The sequence below is a fragment of the Vicia villosa genome, linkage group LG5 (assembly GCF_029867415.1).
Source record: "Vicia villosa cultivar HV-30 ecotype Madison, WI linkage group LG5, Vvil1.0, whole genome shotgun sequence".
Lineage (NCBI taxonomy): Eukaryota > Viridiplantae > Streptophyta > Magnoliopsida > Fabales > Fabaceae > Vicia > Vicia villosa.
In genome coordinates this window covers 113,090,978-113,115,726 of record NC_081184.1, presented here as the reverse complement: position 1 = coordinate 113,115,726, position 24,749 = coordinate 113,090,978, and the positions used below count along the sequence as shown (strand labels likewise).

At 29.8% G+C, this 24,749-nt stretch overlaps 4 protein-coding genes across 5 annotated transcripts; 2 read left to right on the top strand and 2 right to left on the bottom strand.

Moving 5' to 3' along the window:
* Positions 1 to 595: 595 nt before the first annotated feature.
* LOC131602038 (cyanogenic beta-glucosidase-like) lies at positions 596 to 3,698 on the top strand. 2 transcript variants are annotated; one of them, XM_058873984.1, is made up of 13 exons: positions 596 to 847; positions 940 to 1,009; positions 1,091 to 1,149; positions 1,241 to 1,316; positions 1,401 to 1,478; positions 1,584 to 1,671; positions 1,782 to 2,037; positions 2,259 to 2,374; positions 2,500 to 2,717; positions 2,835 to 2,866; positions 2,989 to 3,091; positions 3,213 to 3,321; positions 3,414 to 3,698. In XM_058873984.1, the coding sequence occupies exons 1-13, from the start codon at positions 680 to 682 to the stop codon at positions 3,586 to 3,588; spliced, it is 1,548 nt and encodes a 515-aa protein (XP_058729967.1). In that variant the 5' UTR covers positions 596 to 679; the 3' UTR covers positions 3,589 to 3,698. The 2 variants fall into 2 exon arrangements, with proteins under 2 accessions (XP_058729967.1, XP_058729968.1); XM_058873985.1 differs by having other exon boundaries at positions 3,417 to 3,696.
* A 4,456-nt stretch (positions 3,699 to 8,154) lies between these two features.
* Positions 8,155 to 12,408, top strand: LOC131602039 (beta-glucosidase 12-like). Its single transcript, XM_058873987.1, has 12 exons — positions 8,155 to 8,422; positions 8,596 to 8,665; positions 10,066 to 10,124; positions 10,306 to 10,381; positions 10,475 to 10,552; positions 10,636 to 10,723; positions 10,826 to 11,003; positions 11,075 to 11,190; positions 11,340 to 11,563; positions 11,663 to 11,694; positions 11,847 to 12,058; positions 12,137 to 12,408. The coding sequence occupies exons 1-12, from the start codon at positions 8,261 to 8,263 to the stop codon at positions 12,306 to 12,308; spliced, it is 1,467 nt and encodes a 488-aa protein (XP_058729970.1). The 5' UTR covers positions 8,155 to 8,260; the 3' UTR covers positions 12,309 to 12,408.
* Positions 12,409 to 12,639: 231 nt separating this feature from the next.
* On the bottom strand, positions 12,640 to 14,978 carry LOC131602040 (cyanogenic beta-glucosidase-like). The gene is made up of 12 exons (XM_058873988.1): positions 14,913 to 14,978; positions 14,636 to 14,770; positions 14,481 to 14,558; positions 14,322 to 14,402; positions 14,236 to 14,247; positions 13,947 to 14,200; positions 13,761 to 13,876; positions 13,463 to 13,680; positions 13,356 to 13,387; positions 13,132 to 13,234; positions 12,933 to 13,041; positions 12,640 to 12,828 (listed from the first exon to the last, which is right to left on the bottom strand). Exons 2-12 carry the CDS (start codon positions 14,694 to 14,696, stop codon positions 12,657 to 12,659), a joined length of 1,236 nt encoding a protein of 411 aa, XP_058729971.1. The 5' UTR covers positions 14,697 to 14,770; positions 14,913 to 14,978; the 3' UTR covers positions 12,640 to 12,656.
* A 3,260-nt stretch (positions 14,979 to 18,238) lies between these two features.
* On the bottom strand, positions 18,239 to 20,968 carry LOC131602037 (cyanogenic beta-glucosidase-like). The gene is made up of 12 exons (XM_058873983.1): positions 20,778 to 20,968; positions 20,635 to 20,704; positions 20,407 to 20,541; positions 20,245 to 20,322; positions 20,067 to 20,154; positions 19,722 to 19,977; positions 19,505 to 19,620; positions 19,204 to 19,424; positions 19,074 to 19,105; positions 18,886 to 18,988; positions 18,696 to 18,804; positions 18,239 to 18,602 (listed from the first exon to the last, which is right to left on the bottom strand). The coding sequence occupies exons 1-12, from the start codon at positions 20,943 to 20,945 to the stop codon at positions 18,431 to 18,433; spliced, it is 1,548 nt and encodes a 515-aa protein (XP_058729966.1). The 5' UTR covers positions 20,946 to 20,968; the 3' UTR covers positions 18,239 to 18,430.
* Between the last annotated feature and the right edge of the window lie 3,781 nt (positions 20,969 to 24,749).

Below are 24,749 nucleotides of genomic sequence, written 5' to 3'. Positions count from 1 at the left end.
TTATAAAATATATGTAATTTATATTTTAAATTAAAAAATAAATGAATTAAAATAGTTGAAAATGAGAAGTTATAGGTGGTTAATTATTATTCCCATGAGAATATAAGATTCCCACCCTATAAAATGGGAATAGAAAGAGACAAAACTATGTGTAAAATAAGTTCCTTGGAATAAAAAATTTCTAGGTATAATTTTTTAAAACTTGAAATAAACATTGGAATAAAAAATATTCCAACCTACATTGAAATAAATTTGTTATCCTTGAAACAAATGCCCCTACTATTAAATTCTACACGATGTGTTTTTTTAAAATTAAATTTAAATAAAAAAAAAAATGTTGCATATATTTTCTCAGACACACATTAAAAATGCGGACAGACGGACACTAGAGTGCTAATGATGATAAAATTTCTTGTTATAAATCAAATATTAATAGTAATTCTACTTTATTTAAATTCCTTTTCCAATTTTTGATTTAAAAAAAAAAAGAAAGAAGAGGAAATCCTATCCTATTACTATTAAATTTGGAAAGTGTGACAAACTTTCCCGAAATAAACGAACACTCATTAGTTCATTTTTAGGAAACAAAATCCCCTCATCCCACAAAGAGAAATGATAATGATAATAATAATAATAATCACTTAAACTCAATTTCAGTTTTTGAATAATCACAATTAACATGACACCATTCCATTTCAACGTCTTTCCGTTATTCTTCATTCTATCCATCACCATTGTCAAACCTATCGATGCTGCTGAACCTTTTCCTCTTCACGACGTTCCTTATCTCAATCGTAGCAGTTTCCCGCCAGATTTCGTTTTCGGAACAGCCTCTTCCGCATTCCAGGTACATCAACCATCTTCAATTTCGTTGCTAATACTTTCAATCCGCGTTATTCGAGATTCAATTTTGCGTAATTTGAGTTTGATTTTGTGCAGTATGAAGGTGCAGCATTTGAAGATGGAAAAGGACCTAGTAATTGGGATACTTTCGCTCATAAATATCCAGGTTCTTATTATTTGCTTTAGGTTTAAATTGAAAATGTGATATGTAAAGGATTTCTCATGTTTATAATGAAATTGCATGCAGAAAAAATCAAAGATGGAAGTACTGGAGATGTAGCCGATGACTCGTATCATCGGTACAAGGTATATTCGAAATTTTAGTTTCGCAAAGGTATATAAAAATATGTGACATATTTTGAGCTGTGGTACTGATAGACTGCTCTATGTATTTTAGGAGGATATTAGGATCATGAAGTATATGAATGTGGATGCTTATAGATTTTCTATTTCATGGTCTAGAGTGCTACCGAGTAAGTTTTTTTTTGGTTAATATTTGTCGTTGTAGATTGGTGATTTAGAGTAACTTTTATAAATTTCTTATCGGCTATTTGCAGAAGGAAAGCTTAGTGGAGGTGTAAATCGTGAAGGGATAAATTACTACAACAATCTCATCGACGAAATTTTGGCTAATGGTTGAGATTCGAAGTTATTTGTTTATTTATTTTAAGTTTTCACGTTGCATTAGAATCATGTCCATGTGGTTATTAGTCATAAATATTCATCGGAGAATAATGTAGGTCTGCAACCATATGTGACCATTTTCCATTGGGATGTTCCACAAGCCTTAGATGATGAGTATGGAGGTTTTTTAAGCCGTCACATTGTGTGAGTGACACCATTTTCCATCTAGAGATGTTTTTTTTGTGTAACTATTGAGGGAAAGTTTGCAGTAAATCTAACTAATTGATTAACATATGTAATTCATGAGCTTGCAGAGATGATTTCCGGGACTATGCTGAACTTTGCTTTAAGGAATTCGGTGATAGGGTGAAACGTTGGATTACTTTGAATGAACCAAGGAGTGTGAGTAAGAATGGCTATGCAAACGGAAGGTTTGCACCAGGGCGATGTTCTGATTGGTTGAAAATGAATTGCACAGGAGGTGATTCCGGGACAGAACCATATTTGACTTCGCACTACCAGCTTCTTGCTCATGCCGCTGCTGCAAAACTGTACAAGACCAAGTATCAGGTCCTTTGTTTGTTTTAAAAGAAGAAAAATATCTTTCAATTCTGTGGTGAATCTTTAGGTTTTAAAATACATGAGATTTGAACATCTCTTATAGAAGGGTCAAGCATTACAAAACCATGCACAATTGCTTAATGTTGGTAGATCACGCTTATTTTTTTAGTGTGAACTTATTGAAGCTGTTGCTAACTAAATAACTTTTTATTTTATTTTATAAAATGCAGGAATCTCAAAAGGGTTTACTAGGGATTACCTTAAACTCTGATTGGTTTGTGCCGGTCTCTAAAGAGATATCAGATCGTGATGCAGCACAACGAGCCCTCGACTTCATGTTTGGATGGTAAAGATTAAACTTGACTATTTCTAGCTCAAATGCAGCTATGTGCCATTTCTGCAAACTGCAAAGTATTAGGAAATCAGATGAGTATTTCCTTGATTCTATCTGCACTTTGCATTTTGCATCAGGTATATGGAGCCACTCACAAAAGGTGAGTATCCCAAAAGCATGCAATCCATGGTGGGAAAGCGGCTACCAAAGTTCTCCGAAAAAGAATCAGAGCAACTTAAAGGGTCCTTCGATTTTCTAGGCCTAAACTATTACTCGTCCTTTTATGCTGCTAATGCACCTCACATACGCGGGGCTAAACCAGCCCAACAAACCGATGCTCTTGTTAATGTTACAAGTAATAATCAGTCAATTATATGCTTTCACTAGTTAATTCAGTTCTAAAAAATCACCAAACAGAATTAAAATAAAACTAATAATATCGAATCTTCTGAACTTTATTTTTGAATGACAGATCAGCATGATGGAAAGCTCCTTGGTCCAATGGTATGTATTTCATCATTGCATTGGCAGTTATATTACATATCATTTCTTTTCATTTGAATGTTTTGTGCTCCTAAAGATTATGTCTAAAATATAAAGATAGCTTTATTTATGATTATTTGTAGGCTGCTTCCAGTTGGTTGTGCATTTATCCGCGAGGGTTTCGAGAACTATTGCTTTATATAAAGAAGCAATACAACAACCCTGTAATTTACATTACTGAAAATGGTAATACAACTATTGTACTTCTTAATTTCTAAGATATTATGTATAGTGTAATATTGTTTTTAATATATGAATATTGCAATGTTGACAAAGCCGACGAAAATCTGATAAAATCAATTTATAGGTTATGATGAGTTCAACGATCCAACATTATCTCTTGAAGAATCCCTTATAGACACTTACAGGATTGATTACTTTTATCGTCATCTTTATTATCTTCAGACCGCAATCAAGTAAGTAATGTGTTATCAGAATGGTCTCTCACCTACTAGTTATTTATTTGTTTTGGGTTAATTCTTCTACTTTTATTGACCTTTATGCATAGAAGGGATGGTGTGAATGTAAAGGGATATTTTGCATGGTCATTGTTGGATAACATGGAATGGGACTCTGGCTACACGGTGCGATTCGGACTCGTCTTTGTGGATTTTAAAAACGGCTTGAAAAGATATCCAAAACTCTCGGCGCATTGGTTCAAGAATTTCCTCAAAAAATCTTAGGACTTGTATATTTTCAGCAAAGTTCCTAGAAAAAGTTTTCTGTCTTACTGAATTTTGGATTAAAAGAAAGTGATATGAAATTCACTCTTATATAGATCTTTTGTCAATAAAAGAATTCAGATTTAGCTAAGCACCTCTTATTTATCCTCTTTTACCATTTGTTTTTATAATTTGAATTCTTTTTTAGGCTTAAATACACTTTTGGTCCTCGTGTTTTGATCAAGTAATGAAAATGGTCTTACCTTTTTCAATTCCACGAATTTGGTCCTTACCTCCACTTACGCCCTTCAGAAATGCATATTCTCTAGGCATAATTGGGTTAAGATCTTTTAATAGTAGGTCAATAAACCACTTCCAAGAATCCCTTGTCTCAGATTCAACCATAGAATATGCATTTCTGGAGGGCGTAAGTGGAGGTAAGGACCAAATTCGTGGATTTGAAAAAGGTAGAACCATTTTCGTAACTTGATCAAAACACGAGAACCAAAAGTGTATTTAAACTTTCTTTTATGATATTTTGTAACTGCATAGTGCATATCTAGTTTTCCTAAACATTTTTAACATGAGTAAAGTTATATACTTTGAAGCCAGGGAATTTTAACTGTTATTACTAATAACATATTACTAATAACAGAACTGTCACTTTCTTTTATTAATCTAGATGTTTTACTTTGATCTGTTTTATATATAAACTAGTACGTGATGTCGCACGCGTCTGGTCGGGATTTCATATTACATGTATCTAATTCTTACTTGCAAAGTTTTTATATATATATATATCAAGCATTTATGTAATAGCTTGTATCTCATAGATACGTTTACATCTACCTGTAATTCAGATGAGTTAATAAATCTCAGTTGAATCCAAATGAGTTAATTTTAAAAATTTATTAAACCTATTTTAGTTATTATTCTATTTTTATGACAGCTTCCCGTAAAATTTCAAATTTTACAAATCTAAAATATAAGAAAATATCCCTCCAAAAGATTCAAGAGCAAAAGATAAAATATTTAAAAATTAAACAAATATGAAAATATGAATATGTTAATAGAGTAATTAGATTTGAATAAGTACAATTATAAAAAAATAGAAATTAAAACATATGGTAAATAATATATATTTATTCTCATATATTTAAAATAATCGTATTAAGTAATCTCCATTGGATAGTGTAATAAATATATGAATCTCAAATTTAAAATGCTTTTTCAAATTAATTCTAAAATAAAAAATTATGAAAATTTCATATTCTGCTTTTTATTCTCATTTATACAAATAATTGTATAAATAGTTAAATTTATTACTTTCATAAAATTATTTATAACTTATTCGCGTTTATAAAAATAATTGTAGCTTATTCAGTAAATAAAATTGACTATATTAATAATTTTTTATCTTTTATCATTATTTTTCATGATTACCATTTATCATTAAATTTTCATGACTACCATTTAAAATATTTTTATCATGATTACAATTATAAAATCAATTTGAAAAGACTATGATAAGTTTTAATTATTTCTTAAGTTTATAAAAATTATAAAATTTCAATTGATTTTGTTTTATTAACCTTTCTATAAAAATCTAAATAATTTCAAAATATACTATATCTCAAATAAGGATCTAAATAATTAAATATTTAACCTTGGAATAAAATTTGTTTAAAAATGATAATAAGTATTATTACATTAAGTTAAAAAGACAACTCTCAAATTACTTTTATAGTAACAATATTTTAAATTGAAAAACTAAACTATTGTTTACGCTTCAAAATTTTGCAAGTACGCTTCTGTTCTAACATGTGCCTGCTTCAATTTTATAAAACAGTAAAAAAAAATAGTTAAAAGATAGACATTAAAATGATTAGTCAATACATGGTATCTCATATATACGTTCACATCTACCCATCAATTCAGATGAGTTAACAAACTCCAAATGAATTCAAATGAGTTAAACTTATTTGAGATATTAGCCTATTTTCCCAAACCTAAAATGTATGACCGCTCCCGTCAAATGCTTAAAAGTTTCTACATTTAATGTATATTAATATAATATAAAAAATATAATTTTAATTAAGAAATTAAACATACTTAAAAATAAAATTTATTAAACCTATTCGAGATATTAACTCATTTTTTCAAACCTAAAATGTAAGACAGCTCCCATCAAATGCTTAAAAGTTTCTACGTTTAATGTATATTATTATAATAATTAAAATTATTTCAATTAATGTATTTTATTTTTTACATTTATATAAAGAGGCAAAATTTACTTTTGATGCGGTGATAAAACTTTATATTATGTGTACTAATTAAATAAAATGATAATATATAATTGTAGAAATGTAAAAAGAATGATATATTTATATTTTTCATAAAAAATTTATGTATATTTCTATCATAATTGTCTCATGTTCTTTTATTATATACAAACATATATAACATTTTAATAAGTATAAATGATACCGTTTTATCATAAAAAAACATTAAAGTTTTTTGATAAATTGAAATTTTGATATAATTTGTTACATTTTAATAGTAGTTTTAATTATAGTTAATTTATTATTAAATTTTAAAAAGAAAAACTTAAATAAAAATTTAGTAAATGACTGAAATATTTATTTTATAGTAATAAAGTCTATGTACAAACATCATAAAATGATTGATTTGCATAAAAAATAAGTGTGAAATTATCATAATATGATTTATTTTCAATTCATTAATAATAATTTAATACAATTTTTTTAAAAAGAGACACGACATATAGGGTGCAATTGTATTATTATAAACCATTATTTATTAAAGCTCTTTGATTAGAAAGAGTAATATATAATTATAATTGTCAAAATTAGATATTAAAACTCTTTGATTAGATAGAATAATATATTATAATTGTCAGATTACATATTAAAACTCATTTAAAACTTCTCTAGGTTTAATTTTTATATTTGTAACTGAAAAAGTTACAATTGAGTCATTTATAATCGATTAATAAAAAATTATCACATGCATATTAAAAAAAATTGAAATTTTATTTATGTTATTTTATTTATCGATTTATATTTTTACCTTAAAATTAGTGTTATATTAACAAATTTGAAACGTCATTTTTCACTATTTGTTACAAATAATAATCTATCTATCTAAAGGTTTCACATTTTATTTTGTCAAATTAATTATGATATTGTAAACTAAAGTAATTATAATTGGGATTTTGCAATAATTTTTGTTGGGTAATACTCTTTCTAATTAAATGTTCCATATATTTTCCAATTTAAGAAATAAATTTTTAAATTTACTATCAACATTTTTTACGATTCAAAATAATAATTTGAAGATTTTAAAATTAAATTAATGTATTATTTAATTGTAAGATTTTAATTGATAAATACAATAATTGGAAACATCCAAAATATTAAAAATACAATAGTTATGAAAGATTTTAGAGATATCTTTCCGTTAATTACAGTCATTCAAATTTTATTGTTAAACTTGATTTTTCATATTCTTATTCTATTTATTTTTATGCAAACCTTTCAATATACCATTCCATATATTAAGAGAATTAATTAATATGTTTTTAATTTCTTAGTAAATTATAACTATTAACAAAATTAAAACAAAATATTTAAATAAATAACACAAATATAAAATTACTAAAAAAACTTGTAATTAATAAAAGAATATCCAAAAATCTAAAAGCACTTTTAAATCGAAATGCCCTTAGAAGTACTTTAAAGAAACAAAAAGAGTACTGTTGGAAGTGGTTTATTGATTTATTGTTGGAAGATCTTAACCCAGTTATGCCTAGAGAATATGCATTTCTGGAGGGCGTAAGTGGAGGTAAGGACCAAATTCGTAGATTTAAAAAAGACATGATCATTTTCGTGACACGAGGATCAAAAGTGTACTTAAACATTCTTTTTATGATATTTTGTAACATGGGATTTTAACTGTTATTACTAATAACAGAACTGTCACTTTCTTTTATTAATATAGTATTAATGTAGCAAGACAAGTTATAAATCATAAAAAATGTTTTACTTAGATCTGTTTTATATATAAATTATTTAATGTCAAATGTAAACGGTAAATCGCAGTCATGTAAACATATTCTCATTTTCACATTCAATTTTTATTTTATTTTTTACGAGACTAATTATTTTTTACAATGAGACTAACAGAGAATAGAGAGGAAACTATATTATTTATAACAATTTTCTCTCTGAACTTGTAAGGGTGTATCAATCTGATCTTCTACATTTTTAGTATTCCAAAATGTTTATCAGGTTTGTCTCTAAGTCTGGATTTTGTTATCAGTTGCAACCCCTGACAATCTTTCTGCATATACCAACAAACAGATAAATATAAATAACATTTATTCAATTTTAGAAATTATTTTAAAATATTTTTAATATAGTTTTTGCATCTTACATTCTGTATCTACCTAATTGGATACAAATATTTACTCTTAAAAAAAACCTAACATACTCCAAATTAGTGGTCATTAGCATACTAAAATTTTCAACTCTCTCACACATGTCTTGTTTTTTTTCTTGTACAAGTCACAGTTTTCCTATATATCCCTTTCATATATCTTGAAAAACAATCAAGTTCATATTCATTCTCTGCAACTGTAATTGTGATTGAACAGAATCAGTTTCACAAGGGCATGGCATTTAATGGCTATCTAAATCTCTTCAACCTTGGTGTCTCGACTCTTATTATAATGGCGGCAGCTGTTACTCCTACTACACTCGTTGACCGGACTTCTCTAAATCGGAGTAGTTTTCCCACAGGTTTCATTTTTGGTACTGCCTCCTCCTCCTATCAGGTACGTTTTCTAAGATTATCCAAAAGATAAACACGCTCGATCATTAAAAAATTTCGAACAAAAACTTGGGAATGTAGTGAGTACTATAGATTGTGTATAGGTAATAGTGTTGAAGCTTGAGAAATGGAGGTTATTTATTTTGTAAGGTATGGCTTTCTGTGTTGATAATGTAGTATGAAGGTGCTGCAAATGAAGGTGGTAGAGGACAAAGTATATGGGATAACTATACTCATAAATATCCAGGTATAATATTTTTTTGTATGAAGATATATTTCTTTATTCCTTAGTACTTTCTTTTCTTAATTATCTCTTGAACAATAACACATTAAAAAACAAAATATAAAATTGTTCTCTTTTAATATTATTGATGAGAAAACTTTGTGTTATTTTTGTTAAAGACGTTTATGTGGTTGATAATATTAAATAGATTTTTTTTATTCTTGTGTTAAGATTATTTATCCACATAAAAAAACTATTAAATTTTATTATTTTTAACAAAATAATTTATTATTTTTTAGTACATTTAGTCATTTAGCTATATACTATTAATGTTCTCAATTTACAATTAAACTATCAAAAATAAATAGTTAGGAATATTTTTTATAAAACATGATAATGCTATTTTGTACTTTGGAAACTACAAATAAATAAAATGCAAAAAACATTTTTCTAAAAACAAGTCTTTATTTTTTTTTTGATACTTAAAAAACAAGTCTTTAAAATAGGAAGGAATGTAATTTTAAATTTTATTTATATATGACTATCATAAATTTTAATGGAATTAGTGTACAAAAGAAATTTTACACGGTCCTTTAATACAAATTACTATTATGCCAATTCAACCAAATGACTGTGTAAAACTACTTTACATAGTTAGTGCAACTCCTATTTTCTCTTAAATCAATAATTTTTGGTATATAAACCTCTTTAATTTCAAAATAAAATAAAACAAATGGTTTTAGCATGTAAGACCAAAATAATACTGTTTAAAAATACTTAATATGATTCCTAATGTGGTCAAATTGTTGCTATGGAATTGTTTTTATTGCAATTGGATTTAACAGATTTTTAAACTAAATATTAAAATAAAATAAAATAGTGGGTGGTTACTGAAATTGGATGTGTCTGTCAGAGTGCATCAAAGTCATTGGTGAAACCAAAAGGGTAAAAGCCAAACATCAATAGATGTTTTTCTAATCTGAACTAAACATGCATAATGGAACTCCTCTTTTGTCACTAATATTGGACATGTTCTTTTTTTTGGGTAAATAAACTGCACATGTTCTATTTGTCATTTTGTGAAAGGGAAAAGTCTATAATGAGATTTGAGATACACTATCCTTTTGCAATATCTATCTTAAAATGTTTTTCCATTTAGAATATAAAAAAATACTTATTAGATTTTAATTTATCTTCTTATTTCATTAACTACTACTAATAAAAATATTTTAATAATAACATTTACTTTATCATTATAACTAACATAACTAATAATTTTCTACAAAATTGTGCTCAACTCAAATAATACATTAAAATTCAAATTAATATTTTATATTAATTTGATTACAGTAATGCTGGCAGTCAATTGTCTTTTTGTTTTTTTTGTTTTTTTTGTATTTAGTAATGGGTGTAATTGCATACAGAAAACATATTGGATAGAAGCAATGGAGATGTAGCTGTTGATCAGTATCATCGTTATAAGGTACTGCTACATCCAATAGATTGTGATAATTATTTGTTAAAATTTTGGGGTCATTTTTATAAATTTTAAAACTTCTGTACTAAATTTAAAGTTTCAAAAATAGGGACCAATTTGCAAATTATAAAATTATGTTTGAATTTTGTGTCCAGTATACGTGCTTACAATTTTTACATGTTAATAGGATGATGTTGCAATCATGAAGTATATGAACACAGATGCATACAGATTCTCCATCTCTTGGCCAAGGATATTGCCAAGTAATACCAAATGTTTGAATTTAATCACATCCTTAAAGAGTTTCATATGGTTGAATCTTTCGTTTACATTAACAACTCTGAACAAATATGCAGAAGGAAAAGTAAGCGCAGGTATCAACCGAGAAGGAATCAAATATTACAACAGTTTGATCGATGAGCTACTCAATAACGGTAATGCATAAAGCATACTACATTAGGAGGGAATACTATGTTAGTATATGCCATATTATTGATTGATGGACTTGTTGATACAGGTCTAGTACCATTTGTAACCCTTTTCCATTGGGATCTTCCCCAAGCCTTACAAGACGAGTATGAAGGTTTCTTGAGCCCGAATATTGTGTAAGTTTCACAGAACAAATTTCTATATGCATGATCCATGTTAGAGCATTATGACATCGTTTGATTTTTCATGTTTTCTTTGCTGTTGAATTCTATATGCAGAAATGATTTTCGGGACTATGCGGAGGTATGCTTCAAGGAATTCGGAGACAGAGTGAAGCATTGGATTACTCTTAATGAGCCACATTCTTACAGTATGGGTACAGAGCCCTACATGGCCTCACACCACCAACTTCTTGCTCATGCAGCCGCTGTCAAAATTTATAGAACCAATTATCAGGTACAGAGCCGTAAATCGAAATTTTGTTATGATTGTCCATAAAATCATCTTACTCGGAATAATGGAAGCAGGCTTCTCAAAATGGTTCAATAGGCATCACCTTAAATTGTCACTGGTTTTTGCCGTTCTCAAATGACACGCTAGATCATCAAGCTGCTCAACGTGCTCTTGATTTCATGTTTGGATGGTAATGCCTATCATTTCCTATCAAGTTTTGTCTTGACCCTGCAACCGTAATACTGCATTTGTTCATAATTGTCTGCAAAATCACGAATCACGACATTTATATGTATGTTTATGTTATGTTTCGAGCTTCTTAATAGTTTTATGTTGCAGGTTTATGCAGCCAATGACAACAGGAGAGTATCCACTATGCATGGTGTCTTTTGTGGGAAATCGTTTACCAAAGTTCACTCAAGAGCAATCCAAGATGCTTACCGGCTCATTTGATTTTATCGGAATCAATTACTACACCTCAAATTATGCTGCCAATATACCACGTTCAAATAACGACACAAGCAAATCTACCTATTTTAAGGATACTCATGTCAATTTAACAAGTAGGGATACCTTGTTCACAACTTGAATTTTATTTTTCAATGAAAAGAAGATAATTCCTTTCTTTGATGTAAAATGTATCCTACTATGACTTATGACAGCTGAGCGAAATGGGATACCAATTGGACCACAGGTGAGTAAGACTTTATTTCAGTTATCGTTACTTCTGGGATACGAATGTGTGCACACTTGCGCGTACACACGTATTGACATTTATACAATCAGATACTTCGTTTATATGATTTGTTTGTTTTACGAATAACTTAGAAACAACATTATGTCCAGGCTGCTTCGCCTTGGCTATTTGTTTATCCAAGGGGGATTCAGGAACTACTGCTGTACACAAAGACAAAGTATAACAATCCTGTCATATACATAACAGAAAATGGTATGGACGAGTTCAATGATCCAACGCTATCACTCGAAGAGGCACTTATGGATACTTATAGAATTGATTACTTTTATCGTCATCTTTATTATATCTCATCTGCAATCAAGTAAGTAGAACCATCTCTCTTCTTATTTTATTTTATATTGATTTATTTTATCTACTATAATTTCTTATATGTGTGAAGGCATGGCGTGAAAGTACAAGGATATTTTGCATGGTCACTTTTAGACAACTTTGAATGGATTGCCGGATACACCGTGCGATTTGGAATCAACTTTGTCGATTACAAAGATAATCTTAAAAGACACCGTAAACTCTCTGCCCATTGGTTTAAGAATTTTCTTAAAAAACATTAGAGTTACAGCTTGATGTCATGTTGATCTCCAATAATATGATATGAATTTGATCGTTAATCGTAATACAATATGAAATTACAGGATTGAGTTCTTGCTCTTTCACATTGATGCAACAGTATATATTTGAGGGTAGTATACTGCTAAAGAATATTTATGAAAATTCTGTAAACTCAACAATAGGAAAATCACAATATATTCGAAGGCTCAATAAGCCAAATGTGTAAACAAACTGTAAAATATAGGAAACAAAATCATATTAACTTAAAACCAACAAACAAAGAACCCATTTCAACACTCTGAAGGAGGCTCGCCGCATGGTTAACTCTGAAGCATGTAAAATATATATGTCTAAGATTTTATGAGGAAATTTTTGAACCAATCCGCGGAAAGTTTTGGATGTCTTTTCTGGCCGTTTTTAAAATCCACGAAGACGAGTCCAAATCTCAAGCTCAAGCCTGATTCCCATTCAAAGTTATCCAACAATGACCATGCAAAAAATCCCTTTACATTCACACCATCCCTGTTATGCAGAAAGATCAACAAAAGCAAAAGAGTTAAGCTCCAAAAATTTGTTGCCCATAATAACTAGAGGCTTACAGATTCTTCTGATAAAATATAACTTACTTGATTGCAGTTGCAAGATAGTAAAGATGACGAAAATAGTAATCAATTCTGTCAGTATCTAAAAGAGATTCTTCAAGTGATAATGTTGGATCGTTGAACTCGTCACGACCTATCAATTTATTTTGTTAGACTTTCCTTAGCTTTATTAATATTATGCATATCATATCTTAGAAAATAAGAAGTACGATAGAAGTATCACCATTTTCAGTAATATAAATTAAGGGATTGTTGTACTTATTCTTGACGTAAAGCAACAACTGTCTAAATCCGCGTGGATAAATACATAACCAACTCGAAGCAGACTGCATAAAATTATAAATAAAGTTATTTTCTATTTTAGAAATAATCTCTTGGAACACAAAAACTACAAATGAAAAGCATTCTTATGTAAGTTAGCTGCTAATGAAATGATGAAATACATACCATTGGACCAAGGGGCTTGCCATTATATTCAACTGTCATTAAAAAAAATAACAAACAATGTTTAGATATAAATACTAGTGAAAGCATTTAATTAACTTGGTACTTACATGTAACATTAATAAGAGAATCAGTTTGTTTGGCTGGTCGCGCATTGCGCAGGTGAGGTGCATCAGCAACATAGTAGGATGTGTAATAGTTTAGTCCTAAAAAATCAAAAGACCCCTTAAGTTCTCTTGATTCTTCTCTTGAGAACTTTGGCAGCCTCTTTTCAACCAAATTTCGCATGCTTCTTGGATATTCGCCTCGTGTGAGTGGATCCATAAACCTACAGCAAAAATCAGATGCAATCAAAATAATGAAATACTCGTCTCTGATTTCCTATTAGTAGTTGAGTTTAATCTTTACCATCCAAAAATGAAGTCGAGGAATCGTTGTGCAGCATCAACATCTGCTTTCGCTGTAGTAGCCGGCACAGGCCAGTGTGAGATTAAGGTAATCCCTACTATACCATGTTGAGATGACTGCATTTTGTTTATTTAGTTAGTAACAGCTCCAACAAGTTCATACAAAAAAAGAAGCATGATCTACCACCTTATATTTGGTCTTGTACAAATTTGCTGCAGCAGAATGGGCAAGAAGTAGGTTGTGTGCAGCTAAATAAGGTTCTGTCCCTGAATCACCTCCTGTGCAATTCAGTTTCAACCAATCTGAACATCGACCCGGTGCAAACTTTCCATATACATAAGCATTCGTGCTCACACTATATGGTTCATTCAAAGTAATCCAATGTTTAACCCTATCACCAAATTCCTTGTAGCAAAGTTCAGCATAATCCCTAAAATCATCTCTGCAAGATTGCGAATTCCATATGTTAATCAACAAATTATATTTTCTGCAACATTTTCATAAATAGTCACAAAGAAATTGTTCTAGCTAGATGGAAAATTAACATCACTCACACAATACGACGACCTAATAAACCGCCATACTCATCCTCTAAAGCTTGGGGAACGTCCCAATGGAAAAGTGTCACATATGGTTGCAAACCTGCATTACTCTCAACGAATAACAACCACATGGATATGATTCAGACGCAATATAAAATAAACATTGATGAATCTTTACCATTAGCTAATAGCTCGTCGATGAGGTTGTTGTAGTATTTTATTCCTTCAGGATTTAAACCTCCACTAAGCTTTCCTTCTGCAAATCACAAATGTGCAAATCACAAAATTTATAATGCTTACTACAAATCACAAATGTGCATAAAAATGTCATACTTGGTAGAACTCTAGACCAAGAAATGGAGAATCTATAAGCATCCATATTCAAATCCTTCATGAGTCCAATATCTTCCTTGTAGCGATGATAGGAATCATCGGCTACATCTCCATTACTTCTATCTCTAATTTTCTCTGCAACCCATGTCATTAATATCTAGGAAAAATCCATCCATGCTATGTAAATAGGAAATTCAATTCAATTTAGAAATAACTGCAATCACATCAGGCCATAATTGCGATGTGATTATAAATCACACTACAGTGCTTTAACAACCTGGATATTTATGAGTGAAGTTATCCCAATTACTAGGTCCTTTTCCACCTTCAAATGCTGCACCTTCAGACTACAAAAAAATTCAAATAACATGAAACTGATCGGTACGTAAAATTAAACATCTAACAGCTACAATTCTACAATGCACATTAATTGAAAGATGATAGAAGAAAATGAAAGATATAGAGTTGGTGCCTGATAAGCAGAAGAGGCTGTTCCAAAAACAAATCCTTTGGGAAAACTATTCCGATTCAAATCAGAAAAGCGGCGAAGAAGAGGTTCCAAACTCGAAGGCTTTCGGGAAGTTGCATCGATACAAGTAGTAATGGATAAAAGAGAGAGTAACAGAAACAGTTTGAGATCAAATGCTGCCATCTTAATCTAAGTCTTAATTATGATTATTTACAATGGAAAATTGAATGTAAGCTAATAATGTTTCCCTTAAGAAGATATTCACATTTTGAATCAGCGTGATCAGAACAATTTTGTGATGTTTTTATGGAAGATTTGTTGGAGAAGAAATAGAAAGTGTTGGGATGAGATAATGTCATCAACTTTTAAGGTAAATCGAAGGATCTCAGAACCGAGGGAAGAGTGATGATGTGCGCATTTCAAACTTGAGTTAATATTGCGACAGTTATTTTAAGAGAAATGCAACGAAGGAAGGAAGGTTGATATGTCAACGATGTCTAGTAATTCTTTATTTTTCTCTTCCTTTTATATCATCTTGCTTAAAAAAAAAGTCTAGTAATTCTTTATTTTTATCTATTTTTAGATCCTCGTTAACTTGCTTTCTAAGACTACAAGTTAAAAAACTAAATTGTTTCTGCCACTTCTATGGAAATTTTAAAATATTGTTTGAAAATGTATTTCCGGACGCATCTATTGTACACCATATACATGCATATAAGAACCACACTCTCATTTTTGCTCTAAATTGATAAGGAGAAACGCTTCCGTATTAGTCATATACGCACCCCATACATTCTTAATTGAGTACCTTAAATTGATCTGAAGATACACTTCCATATTAATCATGTACGCACCCCATGCATTTATATTTTAGATACACTCACTTTTCCTTAAATTGATCCAAAGATATATTTGTGTATCAGGTTACGGAGAAACACTTCCGTATTCTTCCTTGACGATAAATTTTAATTTTAATTTTATTTTTTATTTTTATGAAATACACCGATGTAATAGACTTTGTGATTAAAACTATACTATCATAATAAATTTATACAAATTAAACTATACAAATGAAAATGCCATATATGAAAAAATCAATCCATAATTTAGTCACAATAACAAAGTAACATACAATAATAATATTTATAATACCTAATACAAGCCAACTATCCTGAGTGCAAGACTATGTCGTTCAAGAGACACGTATGTCAGTGATCTACGTACTCCTGGAAGTATATATCATTTGCTACCATGTGGTCAAGATACACTCTGAAGAGGTTCTCTTTGCGCTATGTGTTATGTCACAGTTCTCTTGCGCATAACACATTCAATGTACATCTTATAAAGAATCTGTTCATAATCCTCCGGTAAAAGCCGCTCCAACATCAATTGTTTCATTCTACGCTAAGTTCTTAATGACATCTTCCATTGCCTTTGAACAACAAGTTCATCCCACTAGACGACTATAATATTTTTAAGCATGGTTGCCACCATCTTAACTTGCTTGTTCTCAGGGACGCCCATAACATCAAAGAATTCATCGATGTCAATCTGCCAATCAAGGAACTCCTCCACTCCCATCGTTCTGAAGAATAATGGAATATCATCTTTCACTCGATATTCATGGTTGTTCTGTCGATTTCCACAATCAAACTCTTCCTCGTAGGATTCTTCTTCATAACTCAAATCTTCAACACAGTTGTTTCCACCCTTATGAAACCATAATCGGTTCCTCTCTCCTGTCTTTTCGCTGATTCCCGTTGTTGTTGGAGTTAGGCATGGCAACAAAACCCGTACCCAAGGATTCCCACCCGAACCCACCCTGAAGTTGGCGGGGAAAACCCGCTTTGACTGGATTTGGGTTTTTCCCGATTACAAAATATGGGTACGGGTTGGGTAATGGGAACACTAGTGCCCACCCCGAACCCGTCCCGTTTATTTCATTGTGTATATTATTATATATTTTTGATAATTTAGAATATTAAATACGTGGCCAAAGTTTGATATTTTAATTTGTATTTATTATTTAAAATATTTGAAATGTATGTAAGACTTTTTTTTTAAATTGTTTTATTTTATTATTTATTAAGTAATTTAATTTTGGAAAAAAATAAGTATTTTTATTAAAAAATTGATTTCACTAAATGGATGATGGCGGACGGGGATACCTGAACTCAACCCGAATCCGTTTGGATTAGGTTTGAGTTTTAATTCTCCATCACCGTTTGAGTTTGGGGCGGGGAACAGGGATTGTTTGGGGATTCAGATTTGAGTTTGGGGGAGGTAATAACTGTTCCCGCCCCGCCCCGTTGTCATCCCTAGTTGGCGTTGTTCACCTAATTTCCTAAAGTCGCCATTTGTTCAGTCAAACCAGTTAGATCCGTGGTAAAAACTGTGGTAATTCTCTCAAGATCTGCTCTGGTCACCGGTTGATCCCCCATGGTTGTTAAGCTATGAAAAGAACATAAGAAAACATGCTCTGATGCCACTTGATGCAGTCGAAAACTCAAAAGAAATATACAAAACTCAGAGTTGGAAGCGCAAAACCTGTCATATAAGCTAGAATCCACCAGAAAAAGAAAACTTTAAATTTTATTATAATAAAAGATAATCCTTATGGTTACGGCAAAGATTTTTAAATATATAAAACAAACAAAAATCCTAATAGGCCTTATAGACCTTTAATCGAAAGCAGGATTATATAAATAAATCAAATAAAACATCAATTTCTTATATATTAAAATGTTTTCTGACGCGCGATTCCTTCTTCGACACGCGCAACCAATATATAACAAAGAGCTTGTATGTATACGATAATTTAGTGCAAGTTAGTTAAAAAGCAGTTATGTTAGTTGAGTTACTTGTATGACAAGTAACTAAGTATTTGCTGTTTGTGATGAAAAGTTAGTTCTTATTCCCCTTATATAAATACATAGTATTTATATAAAATAACTGAATATAATTTATTTCTTTCTATCATTCTCTTTTTTTATTGTCTCATATTTTTCTCAGTACTTTCTTCAATCTGTTACAAGTATTCTATCATCATCTACTAGTAATTACCATATTAAGGCATTATATCGCAATATATATAATTTCTTTGGAGTCAAAGAGCGCAAGTAAGAAATTATTTAACAAACTTTGAATTCATTTATTGACAATTCTTTTATTTCACAAAGATCTACATGTGAGTGACCTTTATTTAACTTTTTTGTAATCCTAACTTCAACAACAACAACTAAATCTTATCCCATTAAATGGAGTGGGATAATCCTATGTTCAACAAAAAAAAATATTCTTTTCATGAAACCATGTGTAATATATGTCTAAGATTTAACGAGGAAATTCTTGAACCATTCGGCAGAAAGTTTAGGGTGTCTTTTCTGGCCGTTTTTAAAATCAACGAAGACGAGTCCAAATCTCAAGCTCAAACCAGATTCCCATTCAAAGTTATCCAACAATGACCATGCAAAATATCCCTTTACATTCACACCATCCCTGTTATGTAAAAAGGTCAATAAAACAAGAGTTAAGGAATGTTGTTCACAATAACTAAAGGCTTAGAGATTCTTCTGATAAAATATAACTTACCTGATTGCAGTTTCAAGATAGTAAAGATGACGATAATAGTAATCGATCCTGTAAGTATCTAAGAGAGATTCTTCAAGAGATAATGTTGGATCGTTGAACTCGTCACGACCTATCAATTTATATTGTCAGACTCTCATTAGCTTTGTTAATATTATGCATACAATATACCTTAGAAAATAAGAAGTATTACCATTTTCAGTAATGTAAATTACGGGGTCCCTATATGTATTCTTGACGTAAAGCAAAAGATTGCGAAATCCTTTTGGATAAATGCATAACCAACTCGAAGCAGCCTACATAAAATTATAAATAAAGTTATCTTTATATTTTAGAAATAATCTTTTGGAACACAAAAACTACAAATGATGAAATACATACCATTGGGCCAAGGGGCTTGCCGTTATGTTCAACTGTCATTAAAAATCAATAAACCATGCTTAGATAGAAATTTCAGAATATATAAAGTTACATTTCTTTTAATTCTGTTTAGCAATTCATTGATACTTACATGTAGCATTAATAAGAGAATCAGTCTGTATGGCTGGTTGCGCGTCATTGCGCAAGTGAGGTGCATGGGCGGCATAGTAGGATGAGTAATAGTTTAGGCCTAGAAAATCAAAAGACCCCTTAAGTTCTCTTGATTCTTCTTTTGTGAATTTTGGTAGCCTTTTTCCCACCAAAGTTTGCATGCTTTTTGGATATTTTCCCCTTGTGAGCGGATTCATAAACCTACAGCAAAAATCAAATGCAATCAAAATAATGAAATACTCGTCTCTGATTTCCTATTAGTAGTTGAGTTTAATCTTTACCATCCAAACATGAAGTCGAGACCTCGTTTTGCAGCATCAACATCTTCTTTCGCTTTAGAGGCCGGCTCATACCAGTGCGAGAGTAAGGTAATTCCTATTATACCTTGCTGAGATGACTGCATTTTTTGCTATTTTAATTAGTAACAGTTCCAATAAGTTCAAACTAAAAAAAGCACTATCCAACAGTTCCAATAATTCGATTTTAACAATAGAGGACCTTATATTTGATCATGTACAAATTTGCAGCAGCAGAATGAGCAAGAAGTTGGTAGTGTGCAGTCAAATATGGTTCAGTCCCTGAATTACCTCCGGTGCAATTCAGTTTCATCCAATCTGAACATCGACCGGGTGCAAACTTTCCATAAGCATAAGCATTCATGCTCACACTCCATGGTTCATTCAATGTAATCCAATGTTTAACCCTATCACCAAATTCCTTGAAGCAAAGTTCAGCATAGTCTCTAAAATCATCTCTGCAAGATTGCGAATTTTCCATATTTTAGTCAAAAAAAAACTATAATCACAAAGAAATAGTTCTAGATGGAAAATCGGCATCACTCACACAATGTGACGACTTAAAAAACCGCCATACTCATCTTCTAAAGCTTGCGGAACATCCCAATGAAAAAGTGTAACGTATGGTTGCAAACCTGCATTATTCTCAATGATAAACAACGACATGGATATGATTCAAACACAATATAAAACACAATATAAAATAAATATCGATGAATCTTTACCCTTAGCCAATACTTCGTTGATGAGATTATTGTAGTATTTTATTCCCTCTTTGTTTACACCTCCACTAAGCTTTCCTTCTGCAAATAGTTAACAAGAAATTTAGAATCATTACTATAAATCACAAATGTCCAAATGAGAAATATTAACAAAAAAAGACATACTTGGTAGAACTCTAGACCAAGAAATGGAGAATCTATAAGCATCCATATTCAAATCCTTCATGAGTCCAATATCTTCCTTGTAGCGATGATAGGAATCGTCGACTACATCTCCATTACTTCTATCTCTTATTTTTTCTGCAAACCATTTCATTAATAACTATGAGAAATCTAATAACTGCAATCGTATCAGGCCATAATTACGGTGTGATTATAAATCATACTAACAACCTGGGTATTTATGAGTGAAGTTATCCCAATTACTAGGTCCTTTTCCATCTTCAAATGCTGCACCTTCAACCTGGTTAATGTTAATAAGTTAATAATTACACTTCTACAATTGAAAGCCATAATAGAAGAAAATGAGTTGGTACCTGATATGCAGAAGAGGCTGTTCCAAAAACAAAGCCTTTTGGGAAACTGCTCCTATTGAAATCAGAAACTTCATGAACACCAAGAGGTTTAAAACCATTGATAGGTGTAACAATGGTGATGGTTAAAAGAGAGAGTAACAGAAACACGTTGAAATAAAATGCTGCCATTTTTAATTCTTATTATTTTCTTGACTATGCTTTGGCTTTATAGAAGAATAAGTTAGAGTGAAAAGTTTGATTACTTTATGTTGAATAGTGGATATGGTTGACACCTCAACCTTGTTTCATTGGTCAAATCTAATAGTTTTTAATTTAATAATTAGCATAAAGTTGTAATATTTTATAGGTAAGTTTTTTTTAGTATGGATAAATTTTAAATTATTAATTGCATTGATTCTTTTGCTAAATAGCATAATTATTTTCTTAATTGCATTATTTTTTTTCTAAATAGCATAATTATTTCTTAATTGCATTAATGAATATATTACATAAAAATAAAAATAAATTCACTTTTTTCAAAGATAAACTTTTAAAATAGTATTAATTGTCAACAAATCTACAGTATATCATTAAAGACTAAAGAAAGATCTCACAATCATACTTATCAAATTGATGACATGGTATCAAATTGATGACATGGTATCTATGAATTTTAGTTTAAAGAAAAATAATTCAATTTAAAAAATTAATTAAATAATTTATTTGATAATAACATGGTATCTATCAGGCTTAACTGCGAAGGAACGAGGTTTTGGATTTCCATGGCCTTTGCATTAGGTTATTTTCAATTCTAGGAACGGCAATTGCTTCTCAAAGTTTTAATCATCCTATCAGGCTATAGTTTAATTGTATTTCTTTTGTTTTGAGGTGGTCCAATGTGAGATCTCGCACTTAATAGCAGATTTGATTTTAAAGATATTCAAACAAATTTTAAAGAATACGTGTGACATGCTTTTAAACAAACCATTGAGTTTGACACTTTATGTTGATGGTTTTGATAAGTTGCAATAAAAAATAATTTATGAAAGGATATTATTGAAGAAAAGATAAGGTTAAAGAAATGATAATATTCTCCAACAAATTGATCAACAATAAGGAAAATTAAATGCTATTTGAAATGTTTTGAGAAAATAGCTGGGTTGTCTGTAAGGTTGAGAATAAGTCTGACCAACTAACAGAGGTGTACGGCCTAGTTTATACATGTCAAGGTCAGGTCAGATTTTTTTTAATAGAAAAAATTTAGGTTTTTTTACAAGTCTATTTAGTTAAATAGGTTAAGCCAAAGACTATACAAAAAGCTTTATAAGCCTACCAGGCCGACCTATTTTAATAAATATGAATGAATTTATTGTTTATATATATTATATTTTATACTTTATATTAAAATACAAATGTAAAATTTAGTTATCTTGAAGAACCTATGAAAATAAGTTAAAAGAAATCCTACAGATAATGTCATATGGTGTTTTCATAAGTTCTCTTAAACAAATCTTCTCACAAAATTTATGCTACTAGATAAGCTCGGATAAATCAATGCAAATAAACATTTTGTTTCATTGTATTTTTTTTTCTCTAGTCTAGTTAAATATTAGTTTAATTGTTTATTTACTTATGTTCAAACGATATAGACTTTTTAAGTGGGCTAATACAACAATCAGGCTTTCAAAAAGGCCAAGCTCATGTAATAAAATAAGCATATGACAGACTACAGGCCAAACTTAGGCTTTAAATTTTTTAGCAGGACAAGCTCAAGTTTGGCAAAACCTAGCTCGACCTATGAAAAGTGCTATTAAATCCTATTCAAAATTTTCTCATTCTAACACTTTCAATAGCGCTTAAAAAGCGCTATTATAGGTTACCTACCTATAATATTGAGAGCTTTAATAACACTTAAAAGCGCTATTGAAAGCCAAGAAAAGCGCTATTATAGGTTACCTACCTATAATATTGAGAGCTTTAATAGCACTTAAAAGCGCTATTGAAAGCCAAGAAAAGCGCTATTAATTCACGTTTTTGGCATAGTGGGCTCAGCCTATTCCCACCCTTAGTTGTATGTCACATTTATTGGGAGGGTTTTTTTCTATTTTATTTTATTTTAACTAGAATATGATATGCGCGTTGTGCGGATATGTTTAATCTATTTTTCGTATTTTATGTAATTGAAATAATTAAAATGATTTTTTAGATGCGATTTTATTGGTGTAAAATTAAATTATCTTTCACAAAGGTATAATTATTTTAGAAGATGGTATATAAGAATAAGAGTGGTGTGGCAAAAATAATTGTTTTTTTTGTGTAAGCAATATGGAATTAATACGAGAACAAAGGGTTCTCAAAACCTGATTACACAAGAGAGCAGGAATAAAACAAAAAACCTGCTAACAAAGAAAAATTACAAACCAACTAGAGTTAAGAGAGGTAAAACAAGGGCTCTTTGCTAAACTCATAAAAACTATAAATTGGGTGCGTAATTTCTCCGAAAAAAGACCACTTCCACAATAAGGACTTGATATTCCAAATCACGTTATCAACAACCCATCCTTCATTCCGGAAGCAAAAACCGTTTCTAGTTAACCACAAAGTCCACAAAATAGCTAACCAAACCAAACCACTTTTTCCCTCTTTAGAGTTTGTGTTAATATATATAAAATGTGATTTTAAAATAAATGTTAAAACCAACAACAATAGGCTTCTCATTAAATATTGTTTGGTGTAAGTAGTATAATAAAAAAGTATAATAAATTTTAATATTTTAAATAAAAAGAATTTAAAATTATTTTAATGACATTATATTAAAATGATATCTTAAAACTTCTTTTCTATTATTTTTATAATTTTAAAATAATTACAATAAAAATAGAAATAGTGTTAGATTTGTTTTTTGAAAATAATATATATGTAAATAGTTGTTAAGTTTATATAATTTTTCATTTTGTTAGAATTTGAACTTGTGACTTCAAATAGAAACTCAATAAGTGATTTTGTCTTTTAATAAGTGGTGAATTTTAAAAAATATACTCAATCAACTAAGTATATTTAGTTGGATTGATTATTGTGTTGTTAGAATCATTAGTTCAACACGAGTTTTAAATCTATATCTTTCAGAATATTTCTTAAAATTAGAATAAAATGTTGTAATGAGTTGAATCCCGAACATGTTTTTGATATATAAGAAAATGATATATGTATTATACAGTATTTAAGTTATTGCAAAGTAATTTTAATATCAAATGTTAAAGTAACAATTGACTTGTCATAAGATTATTTTTTTTTTTTTGTTGTTGTACATGCTATGATGAAAGAGTAGTATAACAATTTGTTTTTTTAAGAAAATAAAAGAAATTAAAATTATTTAAGATATACTATATGGAAGACATAGGTAAAATTTCTTTTATTTTAAATTTATTAATTAAAAATATTTGAAAGAAAAATAGAAATATTGTTTTATAACTTTTATGAGAATATGTAAGTAGTTTATTAAGTTAATATAATTTTTGCTTTTTAATTTTATAATTAAAAATAAATTGTAAGAAAAATAGAAAAATTACTTTATAAGTTTTATGATAACATGTAAGTATATTAGATTAATATATTCTATGCATTTCTTAGGATTCGAACTCGTGACCTCAAGTCTCTATGTGATTTTGACTTTTGAAAAAAGTGAAGATACATTTTAGAAGATGCTACGTAAGATTATGATTGATGTGGCAAAAGTAATATTATGTGGAAAAAATGATTTTATTTGGCCAATATGTTAGAGTCTATTTTAATATATATGATAGATATATTGACGATCTTAGGAAGGTTTCGCCTGTAGAGTTGCAGACTCTGTCTTCTGGTACCCTTCGTGTATTTAATTGGACACCGAACTTTGATATGAATTTGGTTAAAATTATAAATGTATAATACTATCTCCGTCCCTAAATATAAGATCCCGTAGACAAAATTACGCTAATTAAGAAAGTTGGTTGA

Coding starts and splice junctions, on each gene's coding strand:
- LOC131602038 (XM_058873984.1), top strand. CDS start 680: ATGACACCATTCCATTTCAACGTCTTTCCGTTATTCTTCATTCTATCC. Junction 2,038..2,258: donor TGTACAAGACCAAGTATCAG/GTCCTTTGTTTG, acceptor TATAAAATGCAG/GAATCTCAAAAGGGTTTACT. Junction 2,375..2,499: donor CTCGACTTCATGTTTGGATG/GTAAAGATTAAA, acceptor ATTTTGCATCAG/GTATATGGAGCCACTCACAA.
- LOC131602039 (XM_058873987.1), top strand. CDS start 8,261: ATGGCATTTAATGGCTATCTAAATCTCTTCAACCTTGGTGTCTCGACT. Junction 8,423..8,595: donor CTGCCTCCTCCTCCTATCAG/GTACGTTTTCTA, acceptor TTGATAATGTAG/TATGAAGGTGCTGCAAATGA. Junction 8,666..10,065: donor CTATACTCATAAATATCCAG/GTATAATATTTT, acceptor AATTGCATACAG/AAAACATATTGGATAGAAGC.
- LOC131602040 (XM_058873988.1), bottom strand. CDS start 14,696: ATGAAGGATTTGAATATGGATGCTTATAGATTCTCCATTTCTTGGTCT. Junction 14,559..14,635: donor TTGGTCTAGAGTTCTACCAA/GTATGACATTTT, acceptor TGTGATTTGCAG/AAGGAAAGCTTAGTGGAGGT. Junction 13,877..13,946: donor TGTACAAGACCAAATATAAG/GTGGTAGATCAT, acceptor AACAAAATGCAG/TCATCTCAACATGGTATAGT.
- LOC131602037 (XM_058873983.1), bottom strand. CDS start 20,945: ATGGCAGCATTTTATTTCAACGTGTTTCTGTTACTCTCTCTTTTAACC. Junction 20,155..20,244: donor CAACGAAGTATTGGCTAAGG/GTAAAGATTCAT, acceptor AGAATAATGCAG/GTTTGCAACCATACGTTACA. Junction 19,978..20,066: donor TTTTTAAGTCGTCACATTGT/GTGAGTGATGCC, acceptor GCAATCTTGCAG/AGATGATTTTAGAGACTATG.